General features: G+C 39.3%; 1 protein-coding gene across 1 annotated transcript in view; it reads left to right on the top strand.

Moving 5' to 3' along the window:
* The window catches only part of Heg1 (heart development protein with EGF like domains 1), a 74,895-nt gene extending 60,503 nt beyond the window's left edge, over positions 1-14,392 (top strand). Inside the window, exons 16-18 of the mRNA XM_026393920.2 lie at positions 4,556-4,643; positions 7,890-8,064; positions 10,085-14,392. Of these exons, the coding sequence (XP_026249705.2) occupies positions 4,556-4,643; positions 7,890-8,064; positions 10,085-10,234 (413 nt within the window). The 3' untranslated portion in view covers positions 10,235-14,392. The remainder of the gene's footprint in view (positions 1-4,555; positions 4,644-7,889; positions 8,065-10,084) is intronic.
* Positions 14,393-16,449: the final 2,057 nt, after the last annotated feature.

Raw genomic sequence — 16,449 nt, 5'->3', positions numbered from 1 at the left:
TCTGTCCTTTCATATTCACCCCATGTCCTTTTGGAGGTCATCCTTTCCTTTGAAGGGTTCTGGATCTTTTCAGAAGTGACTCCCTCCTCCCCTCAGTCCCCCAGCATGGCCAGAGAGGATTTAGAGCCTGTCTTCCCTATTTATAGTCCTCTTACAGTAAAACCAGAACATTCTGCTTAAAGATATTCCACACTGTCTTCCCACCCCAACCCACAGTTGAATGGCAGGTGTAAAAAGTACCTTTTAATTGTGTATACCCTGTGGTTGCATGGGACTGTAAAAAAGACTTAGACCAGTGGAAATGCTATGTGTTGGCAGAAATTACTCCAAAGAAATGTCCAGGAAGATGGCCATGAACTGCTTAGGAGAAAGGAGAGATCAGTAATTATCCAGAAGTCAGCTAAAAGTTTTGTTCAACTGAAAGTAGTCATTTTACTCAGTTTGGACTGGACTCCTTTCATGTCAGAATAGAAGGGAATCAGGGTTTGAGGCAAGAGGATTGCTGCTCTGTGTCTAATCTTCCCACTAGCAGGCACTGTTCTGTGAGAGGGAAGGGAGAGAAACTGGAACAAAGTAAAAGAATCACGTAGGAAATTGTCATAATGAAGAGCAGTGGGCACTGGGTATGTTCACATGCAGCCTGTAGACTTGAAGAAGGCAAATTTTAAAAGGTGCAAAAAAAGAAAGGAGGGAAGGAGAATACTGCAAATAGAGATGGAAGAAGGAAGGAAAGATTTAAAAGGCAAAAATCTAACCATGCATCCCTAATGAATGTGGTAAGGGGAAAACACAAAGAACCAATTTAATTTTAAAGTAAAATTAATATGACTACCTAAAAAGTTTAAAAGGATGGTGTATTAGTTGGCTAAAGTTCTTCTGGAGTAAATAAGCCTAGCTAGTTTTAGTTTAAATAGAGAGTTTATTGGAAGGATTCTGGATTCTAGCATTAAGAGTGGCAGGAATCATGGAACCGTGAGGACTCTAGCAGTGGAAGTCAGGGCCTTCTATTCAGAGCACAAGCTAATGTGATTCCATCTTCATATCTCCCCTCTGATGTTTGCTATGTGTGTGTCCGGCTTTCTCTCCTTCCCAGACAATGTGATGGAAAGTCATATTGCCAAATGGTTCTTGAGTGTGTGTCACTGCTCAGTCATTTTGAAAAAGAAGACTCTCTTTTTTTTTCTGGGAAGGAACTAATTGATTCAGTTTGAATCATGTGTTTATTCCTAATCAGCTATGACCAGGAGATGTTGAAACAGGTACAAATATGTTTCCCATCACTGTAGATGGAGGAGGGTAAACAATTCTCAGGAGTTTGCCCAAGCAGACAGACTAGTAGGTTCCTTCTAAATAAGCACATATGTAAAGACAAATAGAACTTACAGGAAAGGTAGAGGCCCAGAGTGTGTTGGTTTGATGAAAAGTGCTAACAATGACTAAAACAACGTGAAGCTGTGAAGGTGAAGGGAAAAATAGAGCCACTGCGGGTGAAACATTAAAATGTCAACAAATGGCTCTGAAGAAGTAGGACTGAGAATTCCAAATTCTTCATTCTGGAGAATCTTTTCAGATAAGAAGGAATAGGCCAGACAAGCCTACAATGACATTCACTACTTCTTTCCCACCTCAATAAACATTCAGAACACTTGCAAAGCTGGTAAATATTACACTTGGCCTTGATTCAAACCCCATGTTATTCTATATCATAATAAATTTAAAGTCAAAAGATCAAAAGATCAGGTTAGGAAGGATCAAAAAAAGATGAAGTGGGTGATACTGTTCATACACATAAGTTTCCAGTAACATAGCTTCCCCAAAAAACATGAAATATGCCCTTTTTGCAATATGTATACTTAACACAGTTTCTGTATTTGGAGAAGTGCATGCCCGTGTGTGTGTGTGTGTGTGTGTGTGTGTGTGTGTGTGTGTGTGTATAAAATCTAAATAAAATTTGGGAAATACAGAGAAACAAAAATAAGAAAATAAAAGTTAAGCCATAGGTATTAACAGTACTGACTTTCCTGGACATTTTGATGCATTATCTCCTAGGCTCTTTCTCTATGCTCTTGTGCAAGGAGATCTGCTGGCTTTCAGCCCAGTGTTGTTTCCTCTCCTCTCTATTGTATACCAGTGCAACCCAGTCTGGTCTTCAAGTCAGCAGCATCACTATTCCTTGGAACTCCCTAAGAAATACAGCTTATGAGCCCTTGCACAGAACTACTGAATCAAACCTCTTAGGGTAGGCACCAGAAATCTATTTCACAAGGCTTCTGGGTGAATCAGATGGACATGAAAGTTTGAAAAGCATAGTCTATACCAGTGCTACTCTAAGTGCAGTCTGTAATGGGAACAGATAACAAAAAATTGAACAAAAGTATTTAGAAGTGTTTATATTAATTTGATATGGTTGTGGCATCCAATAGTTTTATTGTATTTTACAAAGGTATCAGTCCACAGTCAACTCCTTTAAAAAGGACAAAAAGGAGGGCTAGGGTTATAGCTCAATGGTAGAGCACTTTCTTAACATGGGTGAGGCTCTGGGTTCAATCCCCAGCACCACATAAAACTAAATAAACAAAATAAAGGTATTGTGTCCATCTACAACTAAAAATATTTTTTAAAAAAAAAGGACAGAAAGGAAATTCATGATTATTGTGCCTGTGGGAAAAGAAAAGAAAGTGAATTTTGAACCTTTATTTTTGTTCTATATTTTTAAAATATATCCCCAAACACAAGCAAATGAACAAAAACTGGTTCATAGTTTGAGAAGCACTTGTCTACATAGTCCATGTCTCTTTAAAAAAAAAAAATTGTTTGAAAGAAGAACCTGCTACAACCTGCAACCACCTGCAAAGGCACTTGTAAAATGGATGCTTGCTTGTTTTGCTGGAAGTAAGAAAACTTAATTTGGTGAGGAGGAATAAGCAAGAACTAGAATTTGGTCTCTATCTAGGAATGGAGGGAGCCACAGAAGTTTTTTAAAGCAGAGAAATGGCACGATTAGACTTGCTTTTTATAATGAGCAGATAAGACTGGGAGCAAGAAGCTGAGTTGAGAAGCAGTTGCCATTGTTTAAACAACAGATGATGTTAGCTTAGGACATTGTTGGTGGAAATGAAGAAGAGTAGATACATTCAAGAGATTTCTCCTTGGGCTGGGGATGTGGCTCAAGCGGTAGCGCGCTCGCCTGGCATGCGTGTGGCCCGGGTTCGATCCTCAGCACCACATACCAACAAAGATGTTGTGTCCGCCAAGAACTAGAAAATAAATATTAAAAATTCTCTCTCTCTCTCTCTCTCCCCTCTCTCACTCTCTCTTTAAAAAAAAAAAAAAAAGATTTCTCCTTTATCTTCACTTCTGTTAAAAGAAAAACTTCTGAATACATGTCAGGAGGTGAGGAGAGAATGAGCTTATTCTATGTTTGGCTATTCCCTATGTAACTCAGTCATGAGAGTTTTCCATAAAAATCCGGTTTCTATGCTATTTATTTAAATAAAAGGATTGGGAAAGTTTGCCGAATGTCTTTTACACTGTTTACTCTCTACTGCCCTTATTTTCAACCAGTGCTTAGGGAGAAGGAGACTTAGCCAAAAAGGGGACTAAAGCATTATCCCCATGTCTGACCCTTTGACTTTACCTGAATGTCTAGAAAGCATGATGCCAATCTTAATTCTGTGCAGAAAATGTGGTTGTTGGCCTTCATCCTGGGTCTTACAACCTGAGAACACAATTTGAATTCTATTTCCACAACAAAAAATCAACCTGAATATTTAATAGAATTTATTAAAAATAATTTCACCAGAAATATACAGGTATAAAACCCGATTAATGAAAACTTTTAGTAGTATTTACTACATATGATACGTGCTTGTTTATATCACTGTTAATTTCTGGTGATTAAATTCAATATGTATTTTTTGAGGCATCTACTTACTTCCTAGTGTGGTTTATGCATTGATTCCCAGACCCAGACTTAACTGCCCAATAATGGTTTTGATAAATTTGAGAGTTTAACTTGCCTCTTTTTATTTTATCAAGTAAGATCCTAAAACTAACTCATGCATTTTTATGTCTGCTCTCAAAAAGATTAAACAACAATTAATATCAAAAGTAGTAAACAACTAAGATTCTCCATAATTTTAAAAACAATACCATTTCCCAAGGCATATTTTATACATGGTGAAAGACACAATCTTGAGAAAAAAATTAGAAGTATAAAATATTATAGAACAGTTATTGAAATGAAACAAGTGTGTGAAAAACTCACTGACTTTTATTTTTCACTTTTGGCCATGAATTAGTGAAAATGTCATAAGGGGCTGGTCTGCAGGTACAATTTAGGACCTACCATTCTAGGAGTGGCTAGAAGGGGAAACTCTTGTAATACAGAGAAAAGGAAGGGATAGCCATTAAGGATCTCTTGCCAGAGAAGGTCTCCAGAGACCTTAGAAGGTCTCCAGCGGAGGAAGGTTGGTGGCTGTGGGAGGGGAGACTGTTCTTCAATATTCACTATACCTCCTACCAATCCCCTTGTTTGTTTGTTTGACATATGTAGCCTATCAGCTTATCACTGTGGTGATTGCAGCAGCAGGAGGTGGGCTTCTGCTTATCCTAGGCATTGCACTGATTGTTACCTGCTGCAGGTAAGTGATGAGAGTTCAAATTCTAATCTGTTTCTTTGCTTGTGTGGAAGGGTCAGATTCTTTGTAAGGATCAGGTTTTACTCTTTTAAAGAATACTTGAGGGTAGGAGAGAATGGGAGGGGGCAGGGGATTAGCAAGGGCAGTGGAATGTGATGGACATCATTATCCAATGTACATTTATGAAGACTCGAATTGGGTGTCAACATACTTTATATATAAACAGAGATATGAAAAATTGTGGTATATATGTGTAATAAGAATTGTAATGCAAAAAAAAAACAAAGTACATGTATAAAGGCATGAATTGGCATGAATATACTCTATATACAAAGATATGAAAAATTGTACTCTATATGTGTAATAAGAATTGTAATGCATTCCACTATTGTGTATTTTAAAAAAATAAAATCAATAAAACTAAAAAAAATTTAAATAAAAGGCTAAAAAAAGAATATTTGAGGTGGTTTAAATCATAGTATGTAACTGAACCATTAAAAAGAAGGAAAAGGGGAAATTCATAATAGTTGGTGCCTAGGGAAAAGAATGGGAATAAATGGTATTTATTTTTTATTAAAAAAGAAAATCCAGCTGGGTATGGTGGCACACACCTGTAATATCAGTAGTTTGGCTGAGTCATGAGAATCACAAGTTCAAAGCCTGCCTCAGCAACAGTGAGGCCCTAAGCAACTTAGCAAGACCCTGTCTCTAAATAAAATATAAAAAGGACTGGGGATGTGGCTCAGTGGTTGAGTGCCCCTGTGTTCAATCCCCGGTACAAAAAAAGAAACAAACAAAACCCACCATGAGATACAACTTTTCACCCAGTAGAATGACTGTTTAAAATAATGAGTATTGATGAGGATGTGGAAAAATTAGAACTCTTACATGTGGTGGGAATGTAAAATGTAAAATAATTATAGCACTTCTAGCCTTAGGTATTATACCCAAGAAAAAATGAAAATCTGTAGCCACACAAAAACTTGTACAAGGATGTTCATAGCAACATTATTCATAATAGCCAAAAGATGAAACCATCCCCAATGTCTACCCACTAACAAATGGATAAACGAAATGTGATGTAGCCACAGAGTAGAATATTATTCAGCTATTAAAAAGGAATGACATACTGATACGTGGATGAACCTAGAAGATATTATGCTAAGTGAAATAAGCCAGTTGCAACAGTTCACCTAGTATGTCATTCCATTTATGTGAGTGGTCTAAAATAGGAAAATCTAGTAGAGAACAGATTAGTGGTTGCCGAGGGCTAGGGCTAGGGGTGGTAATGGGGCAATGAGAGAAAGACAATTGGGGAGTGATTGCTCAGGAATATGAGGTTTCTTTTTGTAGTAATGAAACTGTCCTAAATTATTATGATGATGGTTGCATGATTCTGAATATGCTAAAAACTGTTACATGAATCATATGGTATGTGAATTATAGCTCAGTAAAGCTATGCATATATAGACAGAGAAAAAAAGAAAGAAGAACCAAAGCAGTTACCTGAAATATTTTAGCAATGGAGAAGTTGTAACTGCAGTGTGAGTTGAGCAGTAAATTTATCTGTAGGCTTCCTGGAAGCCAATAGGATTTGGTTTCTGTTGAGGAAGGGTGGCATTGATCCCCCTATCGGTTGAGATAAAGGAAAATTATGACCTTTGATTTATATCCTAATAAATGGCAACAACTATCTATATATAACAGATGGAGAGAACCTACCAAAAGGGCAGTCTTTTCTACCATCAACATTGAAGTTCATTTTAAGATATTCTTTATTTCTAGTAAGAACATGGAGAACAATTTGCATAACTGCCCATTCAGGAATGCAGGTCTTTGCCTATCTTTTACAAAAATGCCATCAAAGATGATACATATGAGGGGGCATGGTGGCACACACCTGTAATCCCAGAGACTTGGGAGGCTGAGGCAGGAGGATTGCAAGTTCAAAACCAGCCTCAGCAAAAGCAAGGCACTAAGCAACTCAGTGAGACCCTGTCTCTAAATAAAATATAAACTAGGGCTGGTTGATGTGGCTCAGTGGTTGAGTGCCCCTGAGTTCAATTCCTGGTACTTCTCCCTGCAAAAAATGATAATCCATATGAGTGGAAATAAACTCCTGGACATGAAACTAGAAGCAGTTACCTAAAGGGTCAAAATCTGAGAGCTCAAAGCAATGTATTCCTCATATCTGTGATGTGTTCAATACCATGTGGTGTAGCCATTTTGGAACAGAGACTGTGATGTTCATTGCTGAGGAGGGAAGATAATTACGAACAAGTCAGTCATTGTTTAAGACCAGATACCACACCTACAAGAGCAGTAGCAGGTCTGAACTTGCATGAAAGACCAATACCTAAACCACATACTGGACATTTGGTTTTATGACCCTGAGTTATTTTGTAACTTCCCCCAGAAAATTTACTTACAGATGAGTGAGAAGGAAGAAACTTCAGATTATCTTACCCAAGGGAAATATAATTTAAAATTTTCTGGTCCTAGGTCCATTAGCTAAGTGAAGAATTCATATTCCAATAATTTTTATTTAGTGAAACATCACTATGGGATTCCTCTGACCCCCTGAAATCAGAGTATGGAAGAAACTATGGACTATTTTTTTTTATACAAACAAACCATCCTTTTTTTTTTTTTTTTAACGTAATTTGTGAAGTAGCTTCATGTAGTAGAAAGATCACTGGCTGGAGAGGTGAGAGACCAGACTGAATTCCAGTCCCAGCTTTTCTAGTAGCAAAAGGTAACCCAAAAGACAAGTCAGGTCTCCTCAGTAAGCCAGAGTTGTCCTTTCCCTACAGTGGGTGAGACTTAGACACTTCCATGTAAATTCTGGTGCATAGGCCAGTTGAGAGACATTGAACTTCCTTCTGACTCCACCATTCTGTAAACTTTTGATCCTTGTTTCCCTGGAAACCCCCAAGATACAGTGACCTCTGTCCCCTAGGGGAATCTAACAGCTCCAATGTAGCTGTCTTTGTCCTCTCTGCCCCTGCTAATCTAGTCCTTTGGTATAGAAAACTTTCTGCATCTTTTTTGGCACCTAATTGTACTTTTACTTACTCTGGGCAAACACTAAAAATAATAACCATAATAACATTCCTCAGTGGGTAGCTACACAGAAACACAATGATATCCCATAGTCTAATTTTTGTTGGAAAATAATTGGTGTTTTTACATATATAATTTCTTTACAGAACTTAGTCATGGAACTTTCCAAATATTTTCATCCCACAGAAAGAATAAAAATGATATAAGCAAACTTATCTTCAAAAGTGGGGATTTCCAAATGTCCCCATATGCTGAGTACCCTAAAAACCCTCGATCACAAGAATGGGGCCGAGAAGCTATTGAAATGCATGAGAATGGAAGCACCAAAAACCTCCTCCAGATGACAGATGTGTATTACTCGGTGTGTATTCCCCATCCCCAAGAGCAGCCTCAGGGCTCCAGTCTCCTCTGAGAAGTTAAATTCTGTTTTGCTGTAGTAAAAGCATTATAACTAGTTAAAGGTTCAAGAGAATGATGGAATGAGCCTCTTACTTGCATATTTTAACACTCAGTTTAATTATGATCTTTTTGCATGATACTTATTAATTTTGGTGTTGAGATAAGGCTATTTCCATGTAGCACATTACTTTATGGGATTGTAAGCAGTAACCCATGAAATTCCTTTTTGAGTTGTAGGGATGAAAACTAAAAGCTAGAGAAAAAATTTTTTGATAGTAAACCCTTGAGCCTTTTATTTTTATTTCTTTTCTGCCAACCTTTAGCTTGCTTTGTGTAATTAGGTATTTAAAATCTGGGGTTGGAAAAAGGCATGAAGAAAACATTTCAACATCATCCCCAACAAGCACTTTTCAGAGGTTTAGAAGATTATAAAACTCAGGAAGTATTAAATAATTTGCTCTGTCCATCCCTGGATATTTAATTTGAGAAGACAGGACAATACCTTGAGCTCCTGCTTCTCCTGTCCCACATTGAATTTAACCCAGGTCTTATTCCTCTATACTGCCAGTTCATTTCATGTTACACTGTGTCAACCATAAAGCAAATACAAACTGGGCTATCTGAACTGAAAACTAAACATGTCAGGTGACTTCTCATTAGTTTGAGGTATAGCAATAAACATGAAACCTTGCCCTGTGGAGACTTAATGGCTCTAGACAGTCCTGTTACAGGAACCACAATCCCTCTGGTTGCCATAGGAATTGACCATGAGGATCAGACTTTGGATGGGAGGGGCAGGTTTGTTCATGCTAAGAAGTTGTTGGTTTCAACTGGTTCTTTGAAAATTTTGAACCTAGAGAAAGAACAAGAAGAAATAAAAAGGAAATAAAAAGAAAGATAAATATCTCCAACATAGCTCTAGTTAAAATGTTTCCATTGCTTTCTATATAGAGCTCTGTTTTTCCTCTGACAGAAAAGCCCTTTTCCTTTCTTAACTGTAGCCATAACTATACAAGCATTTTACCCAGGCATGAACCCACATCCTTTGTAGGGACTCCTGAGCCCCAGCATCATGTGACAACTGGCAACAAGTAGACCTCCATGTGGTAGGACCCAACTTCACTGCATGTTTCCTTGGAATTAGCTGAAGAGTTGTCTTCAATAGATTTAGTTAAGCACTTAAATGAGCCTCATTTTCACTTCAAAACAGTAGGCTGAACAGTGTATAGAAAGAGAGCTTGGGCTTTATAGCATGGAACTATCACCTGAGTAGATGAGCTGTTCCTTGGTAGGCTCAGGGGTGGTCTGGGTGATTCCCACATTGGGCTCTTATGGGATTTGAGTTTATAATGTGCAGTATCCAGTGCTTTATTTCTACTGAGAAAGCATTTACCTGTGGTGCTTCAATGAGGGTCTCCTCAAAGTAGCCTCTGTTATTCCCATGGAGCTTTTGTGCAGATCAGGTAGGTAGTTCATGACCCATGAAACTAGTATTTGGTCAGAGACACTTGAAAATTGCTGTTGGCCTACTGGTTTGGGGGTCCTTACTCCATCCTGGATGTGGTCATAGGACCTTGCAAAATTTGTGTCAGTTGCTCTTTGTGAAGTGACAGGGACAGTAGCCTTCTGCTAAATGCCAGGGAGGACTTGAGCTGCTTATATTCCACAGAGAAAGATACTTTTAAAAATTAAGAATCAGTATACTCACTTCATACAGGATAAACCCAGGTCCTTTACTTTATTGATATAAATTTACTGGATGTCCTTAATATTTTTAATCCCCTTTTTAAATAGGGGCAAATGTAATGTATCCCATGTTCCATAGAGACCTGTGATGGTCCCTACCTATAGATCAGACCTTGCTCTGCTATTTATAGCTACCTCCACCTTAAGTTTATGAAAATGTAGAATGCTTTTTTTTGCACTTAAATTTAAACCCAAGAATCACTAATTGAGTTTTCTTCTTTTCTCTTTGCAACCAGCCTACAAGTGTGAGAAATCCTGAACTTGAACGAAATGGACTGTACCCTGCCTACACTGGATTGCCTGGATCACGGCATTCTTGCATTTTCCCTGGACAGTATAACCCATCTTTCATTAGTGATGAAAGCAGGAGAAGAGACTACTTTTGAGTCCAGGAAAGAAAGGGGCCCATCACTCTGAACTAGTTTCCCAGGACTTCTGTGGCTCAGAGGATACTCTGGCTGCTCTCAGGACTTATCAGAGCCATGCTTAAGTGGCAAGCAGAAAAGAGACAGGCACAAGGGGCATGACCACAATGGAAGGGGACAGATGGATGTGGAACTGCAGACTGCTTGTTCAGCACCTTTGTTGTTACTGTGAACATGAACATGGGCCAGTACCAAGAGAGTTTCTGAGTGACTACAACATAGCACTGGCAGTAGGGGCAATCATTAACCATAGCTAGGTATCATTGTGAGGACCCAATTTTCCCTTAGTTTGCACTTTAGTAAATTGGGCAGGGAGGTTTCCTGGATTTGTTTCAAGATGGTTCAGGAAAGAAGGTTTCCTTTCCTGAGACACTTCCATAGGCCCCAATTTGGTGATTAATTTGTAGCTAGATGCTAGCTCTATGTTTTCCTGCTCCGTGCCTATGTGCTAAACAATAGCTGGGGATAAACATACCACTAAGGTTTGAAGATGCTAAAGTTGAATGTACAGTATTTTAAGATTTCCATGTCGTTGTATACTATGGTTTCTAAATCAACCTCCCAAAATCAGGAATTGACATTTGTGAGGCACAACACACAACTTCCATTTGTATTTCAAGGCAAGGTGGCACATTTATTTAAGATGTCCACTCAACTTTGGCAGTTAAATCTCACCTTTTCAAGCAAGTCTGCATCAGGCCAAAACAATTTATACTTGGTTTTAGTTGGAGACATCCACTGGCCCCTAATGAGGCCCAGCAGGCAGAATTGGGAGTTTACGCTATAGGCAGTGGGGCACTTTCCATCCCTGAGGACTTTTCATGAGGTCTGGGACTCTGACCACCATTGTGGAGACCAGAGGCTACAAAGGATGGGATGGAAATGGAGAGTTGAATGCTGGTAGGGTCTTAGCTGTTATTTCACCAGTAAAGGAAAAGCAGTGTGCTGTCCCTGCAGCAGAATGTGGTTAGAGGAAGGAGCTGAATAGGCATGTTGGTTTCCTAGATTGCCAGTGTTTGGGAAGCCATGGGAATTCCTGTGGGAAGAATAGGAACCTAGGATGGAGCCTCAGATAAGTGTGCTAACCTGCTAATCTTTATATCCATATCCTTATCCACAAACTCACTATAAACCTCAGCCACTCAGAGCTATTTATTCATTGAAGAACTAACTTATTTTCTCAAATCCAATCATTTGTACCTCTTTATGTGACTGTGCAGTATCCCCTGGAAACACAGTTGTAGTTCAAAGCAGCATTGGAGAACTACATCCTGGCAGGTTAGTGATCTGAGAGTTTGCTTTTGGGAAGGAGATTCTACATGTCTTATTTATCGTGCCTGTGATATGGGTCCTGCAAAGGAGGCATATTCAGCACTCAGTGTCTCATTTATCTGCTTATGGAACACCTGATTTTGGATGAAGTGATGGGAACACAGAGGTAAAAGAATTGTTCTCACCCTGAAGCTGGGAGTTAAATGGCACGCATTTCTGGAAATGGTACAACTGTTGGGACAATTCTGCCCTGGGCATGGTTGTTTCTTCAGGGCTCTCTGATTTCTTCAAAGCACATTCAGTTCTCTCCCTAAGTGTGGAGTCTTATGTCCCTTGGTCTCTGCAACTCACCATCACCTGCTATAGCAGGAATACTTGAAAGGGGCAATGAATTTTAACGGTTAAATTGCACCTATAAATATAAAAATAATTCTGTTATCAATGGATGTTAACTTAAAATTTCAAAGTATCACCGTCTTGAAACTTTGGGTCTTGTATCTCTGTGGAACCAAATGGCCTTTTGTGCCTCACTGCCTCCTATCCAACTGGAGAGCTCCGAGCTCCTGCACTCAGCTCACCTGAGCCAACAGACTTGGATCCCTTGTGAGGTGGACTTGCTCCACCTCTTATGCAGCATCCCTGTTATTCCCTAGGCCCCACAGCTATGGGAGGAGCCACCATAGAAGCTCTTTCCTGACATGTATTTCTGCTGCCTTGAGCTGATGTCACAGCTGGCAAATCATCTCCTATCTCAGGGTCAGAAGCCTTAAGTCCCACAAAATGAAGTGTTTAAAGAGCATTTTTGGGAAGAATCCCAAAGTCCAGAAAAGTGTGTCCTTTGAGTTCCAAAAGTTGTTTGCCTCTTCGTGGCTTTTGTCAAGTATTGAGTGTTTCATTGATTAAGGGTGTTTTGTTGTTGTTGTTGTTAACTGTGAAAAAAAGCACCAAACAAGGTTGAGTTCACACCATCTCTACAATTTCCAGGAGGTATGGGATGTAGAAAGCATCCTGAGGTTTAAGAAAGCATGAAAAGGAGCATGTATGTTGTCCAGTGCTAACAACATCCTGGATGAGGAAGCCAGGGACTGGGTCTACTCCTGTTGAGATTAATACCTCTCTTGTGCCAAGAGAAAATAACTGGTATGGTGTTAGCCGCCCATGGACAGAACAGGTCTGGGTGTGTGTACACCTGACATGGGGGATCTCAATCAGGGAGCAAGAGCTTAGCATCAGCCCTCACACCTGGGATGCACTATTCATGTGCATAACAATGTCATGGTTCCGCATTGTAACCCCACAGCTAAGGGAAAGTGGGAGGAAGGGAAAAGTGACACTGACTGCCCTCAAAATGCTTCTGTAGGGAAGAGTCAGGCCAGGTGGGACCTGTGTGTCCTGGAATATGATAGAGCATGACTTAGGGAGGGGTTGACTTCCTGGGTTCCCAGTATCCACTCTGGGTTTTGTTTAGGCTCCTAAAAGTCCTATTTCCATTTTTTCCCCTGTTTGCTCCATGAACTATTTCTTTAGGAGGATAAATAACATCTTTCATGTTCCTGCCATGACCAGGCTCCATACAGGGTACTTGGCTTCACAGCATCCTTGTTAGTTGACCATGAGAGCATTTATTTCCTCTATATAGAAACCTTCAGAGAGGACAATTCTGTAGAGGCAGAATTCAAGTCCTAGTCAGCCTGACTCACCCTGTTGTTCTTTCCACTAGGTCTCCCTGCCTCACCTTCCTGGCAGGCATCTCACCATGCGGTGTACTTTAAATGTCAATGAGGACAAGAGAGATTAGACTTAAAAATAAATTATTTTTAGAGAAGCTTAATATTAAACAGTATCCTAACTAATGACATAAAGTGCAAAAAAGTGTTGAATATCCTTTTGAAGATGTCCTTTCAGGTTGGTGTGTGTATATATATATATATCTTGGGTGCTTGTGGTCTCATTAAGAAAATAGTGGCTGGCTTATGCTTGGCAAGAAGCATATTGGTATGTGTCTTTGGCAGAAGGAAGTTAAGGTGATGATCTGGGTAGGTTTTTGACAAGCACGGCCAGACACACTTCCTTTGGAGGGCTGTCTTGTTCCCATAGTAAGACCCACCATGGCTCCCAAATATTGGGAGAATATTTTTTGTGAATCATCATCAGCTTTGGGAACATAGTTTAAATGCTGATAAACCTTGCTCCTTTAAGGGAAAGGTAATTTTCAGAAGCAGATAAGTTATTTAGAGCCAGAATTGCTGACTGGATGGTGCAGTCAAACTGGATGATGGTAGTTAAGAAGATCAAAAAGTAAGATGTGACTATTGAGTTTTGGAAGAGGTAACTCTTAGAAGTTGGCCCATAGGAGAGGGCAGCATCTTTGCAATAAGGGGCTGGATTGCTACCCAAAAATGTCTGTGAAAGATAATAGCTGTTCAGATGTGAAAGTTGTAGAGCAGTCATGTTTAGGGTGCCCCCTTCCTCACACAAGGCTTCATATGCTTCGTTAAGCTACTTTGCCCACTGGTAAAGTGCTCAGGTGCACTTCAACTCATTGACTTTGCCTGAAGAAGTAGATCTGTATAGTGAACCCAAAATTAGACTTTGATCCATAGTTCTAAAATAAACTTTGACTTTGGGACTAGAAGACCTGAGCACTTCTTTGGAGAGAAGAAGAAAGCAAAATTAGTATTTCAGTATTTTGTATCTTATTAAAACTGCTCTTAATATCAGAGATTATTTTTTCTATCTGAAAGCTTTTGTGGAGGTAGGAAGGGGCATTTCATTTCATTTCTTCTTGATGAAGCATCATTCTAAGATTCTTGTGTGCATTTTTGGAAACAAATAGGGTTTTATAGAGTTCACCTTTGAGTAGGTGTTCTTTTTCTTAAAACCCCAAAGAAGAAACTAGTAAAAAATGGTAGTAACATTAAATGACAATTAATTTGTTCTTCTAAAGTATTTTAGTAATCTTATATTCCCTATCTGATGTAAATTTTAGCTCACAGAAAAGCCTGTGAAACCAAAGGAGACTATTTAATTCTAAAAAGAGACAGATCCTAGACTAGATCTGTCCCATGGGCATTTTCAAGACAACATTTCAAAGGAGTTTGCTATTAGATTCTGTTTTTATAATTTTTAAATGATATTAGTGTACTTCAGTGCAAAGTCCCTGGGTGGAAAGGGTGGGATAGGACAGGGATGGGACGTAACCAGTTTGTCTGGGAAACTGATCCAACTCACTTACCTTTCTGTATTACCTAGACTTGTTCTAAAAAAAAAAAAAAAAAAAAAATGATTGTTTCATGAAGAGTTGCTGTGAGTTTTTTAAATGTTTGTGTTGCTGGAATTATGGTTAAATGGAGCATGTAGTGGAAATATGAACTTTTTGAGTTTTCATATTGTCCTGGATTTGTGTTTGTAAACCTTTAAACTTAGCCCCTGGTTGATTGTGCTAAATCCATTATGAGAATGTTATTTAAAGTTGTATTATAATTGCAGCCTTCACTAATTATTCAGTACTGTAGTAGCAAAGTATTATTTGTAAAAATTCGGTTATTTTTCTACTTGTATCCACTATAAGTCTGGCGTTCTAGTCAGTAAAATGATGCAATAAAATGATATCGTTCTCATTTTGTGGTTTTATCTTAATAATAAGTAAACTAACTGGATCACAAGTTATTTTTTATGAGGGCATTTGCTTAAACAATACAAATGTACAGTGAACTCCTGCACAGTAAATGTAGGCAGTGGGTCATTTTCCTACCCTCAGTGCCCAGAAGGTGGGACACTGTTGATGATGGATGGATAGATGGATGGATGGATGGATGGATGGATGGACGGACAGATGGAAGGACAGATGACTCTAAATGATAAAAGGCCTAACTTGGATATAAACACCTGCTTCTGTTTTACATTCCTCTCTGAATTGGAGGACATAAGTAACCAATTCAGACATTGGGAATTTCCTCCTGAATGCCTCTTTCTACCACTCCATGCCAACTCCTTACATCTTGGAGGAGAAGGAAAAGTATATCTGTGCTCTGATGGACAGGATTTATGGAACTTTAAGACAGTGGGCCATGGACCTTACACATACAGGGGCCAAGGAATATGGCTGCCTGGTTAGCTATATGTTCAATCATTTCCTTGGATGCCTCACATGACAGGGACAATTGAACTTTTCACCTGCTTTATGGCAAAAACCTCAAAAACCTTGGCACTAGGAGAGGCCAATGATAGTAGCTTGATCCATGGAAGTGACTTTTTGGCAGATTATATTAGAGAAGTGGCCCATCAAACATTCCTGAATGGTGCTGACTGGCAACCGTCTCCTATTTTTTATTTTTATTTTTATTTTTAGAGATTAGAAATTTATTAAAGGACAGAAGAAAAGACTTTTCCCGGAGGAAGAAGGGGACCCAGAAGGTGGAATCCATGGAAGTGCAGTTGTCTCCCCTTTTTATAGTTCTTTCAGTAATGGAATGTAGGTTGGAAGGCCCGAGGGGTGGGACACAGGTGGGCCAAAGAAGTACTCTGGGCATTTCCGAGTCAAGTTTGGTGTTCATTAACATTTCTTTGGGATGGGCTATCTCCAAGTCCGTTGGGGGCTGTATCCTGGGCTTCATTAACATTTCATTAACACTTCTTTGAGGTGGACTTTGGCCTAGGGCCTTTTCCGAACTTTATTAACATTCCATGAGTTGTCCTGTTTTCCCTGAGTCATTCCCAGCATGGCCTCCATTTTAGATTTCACTCGGTATTAGACCCGATTTACCTAACTACACTGACTACCTAACTTTAAATCTGGCTTCATTCCCCCCTCTAATTTGGGGAGCTCCTTACTGCTGTAAGGAAAGGGGGCGAAGATCTTTCTGGCTTCTTCAGGCTGACAAAAGGGGCGATGTTGGGGCAAG

The sequence above is a fragment of the Urocitellus parryii genome, chromosome 2 (assembly GCF_045843805.1).
Source record: "Urocitellus parryii isolate mUroPar1 chromosome 2, mUroPar1.hap1, whole genome shotgun sequence".
Lineage (NCBI taxonomy): Eukaryota > Metazoa > Chordata > Mammalia > Rodentia > Sciuridae > Urocitellus > Urocitellus parryii.
Note: the sequence above shows the minus strand (reverse complement) of the source record. Positions and strands in the feature narration are given on the sequence as shown.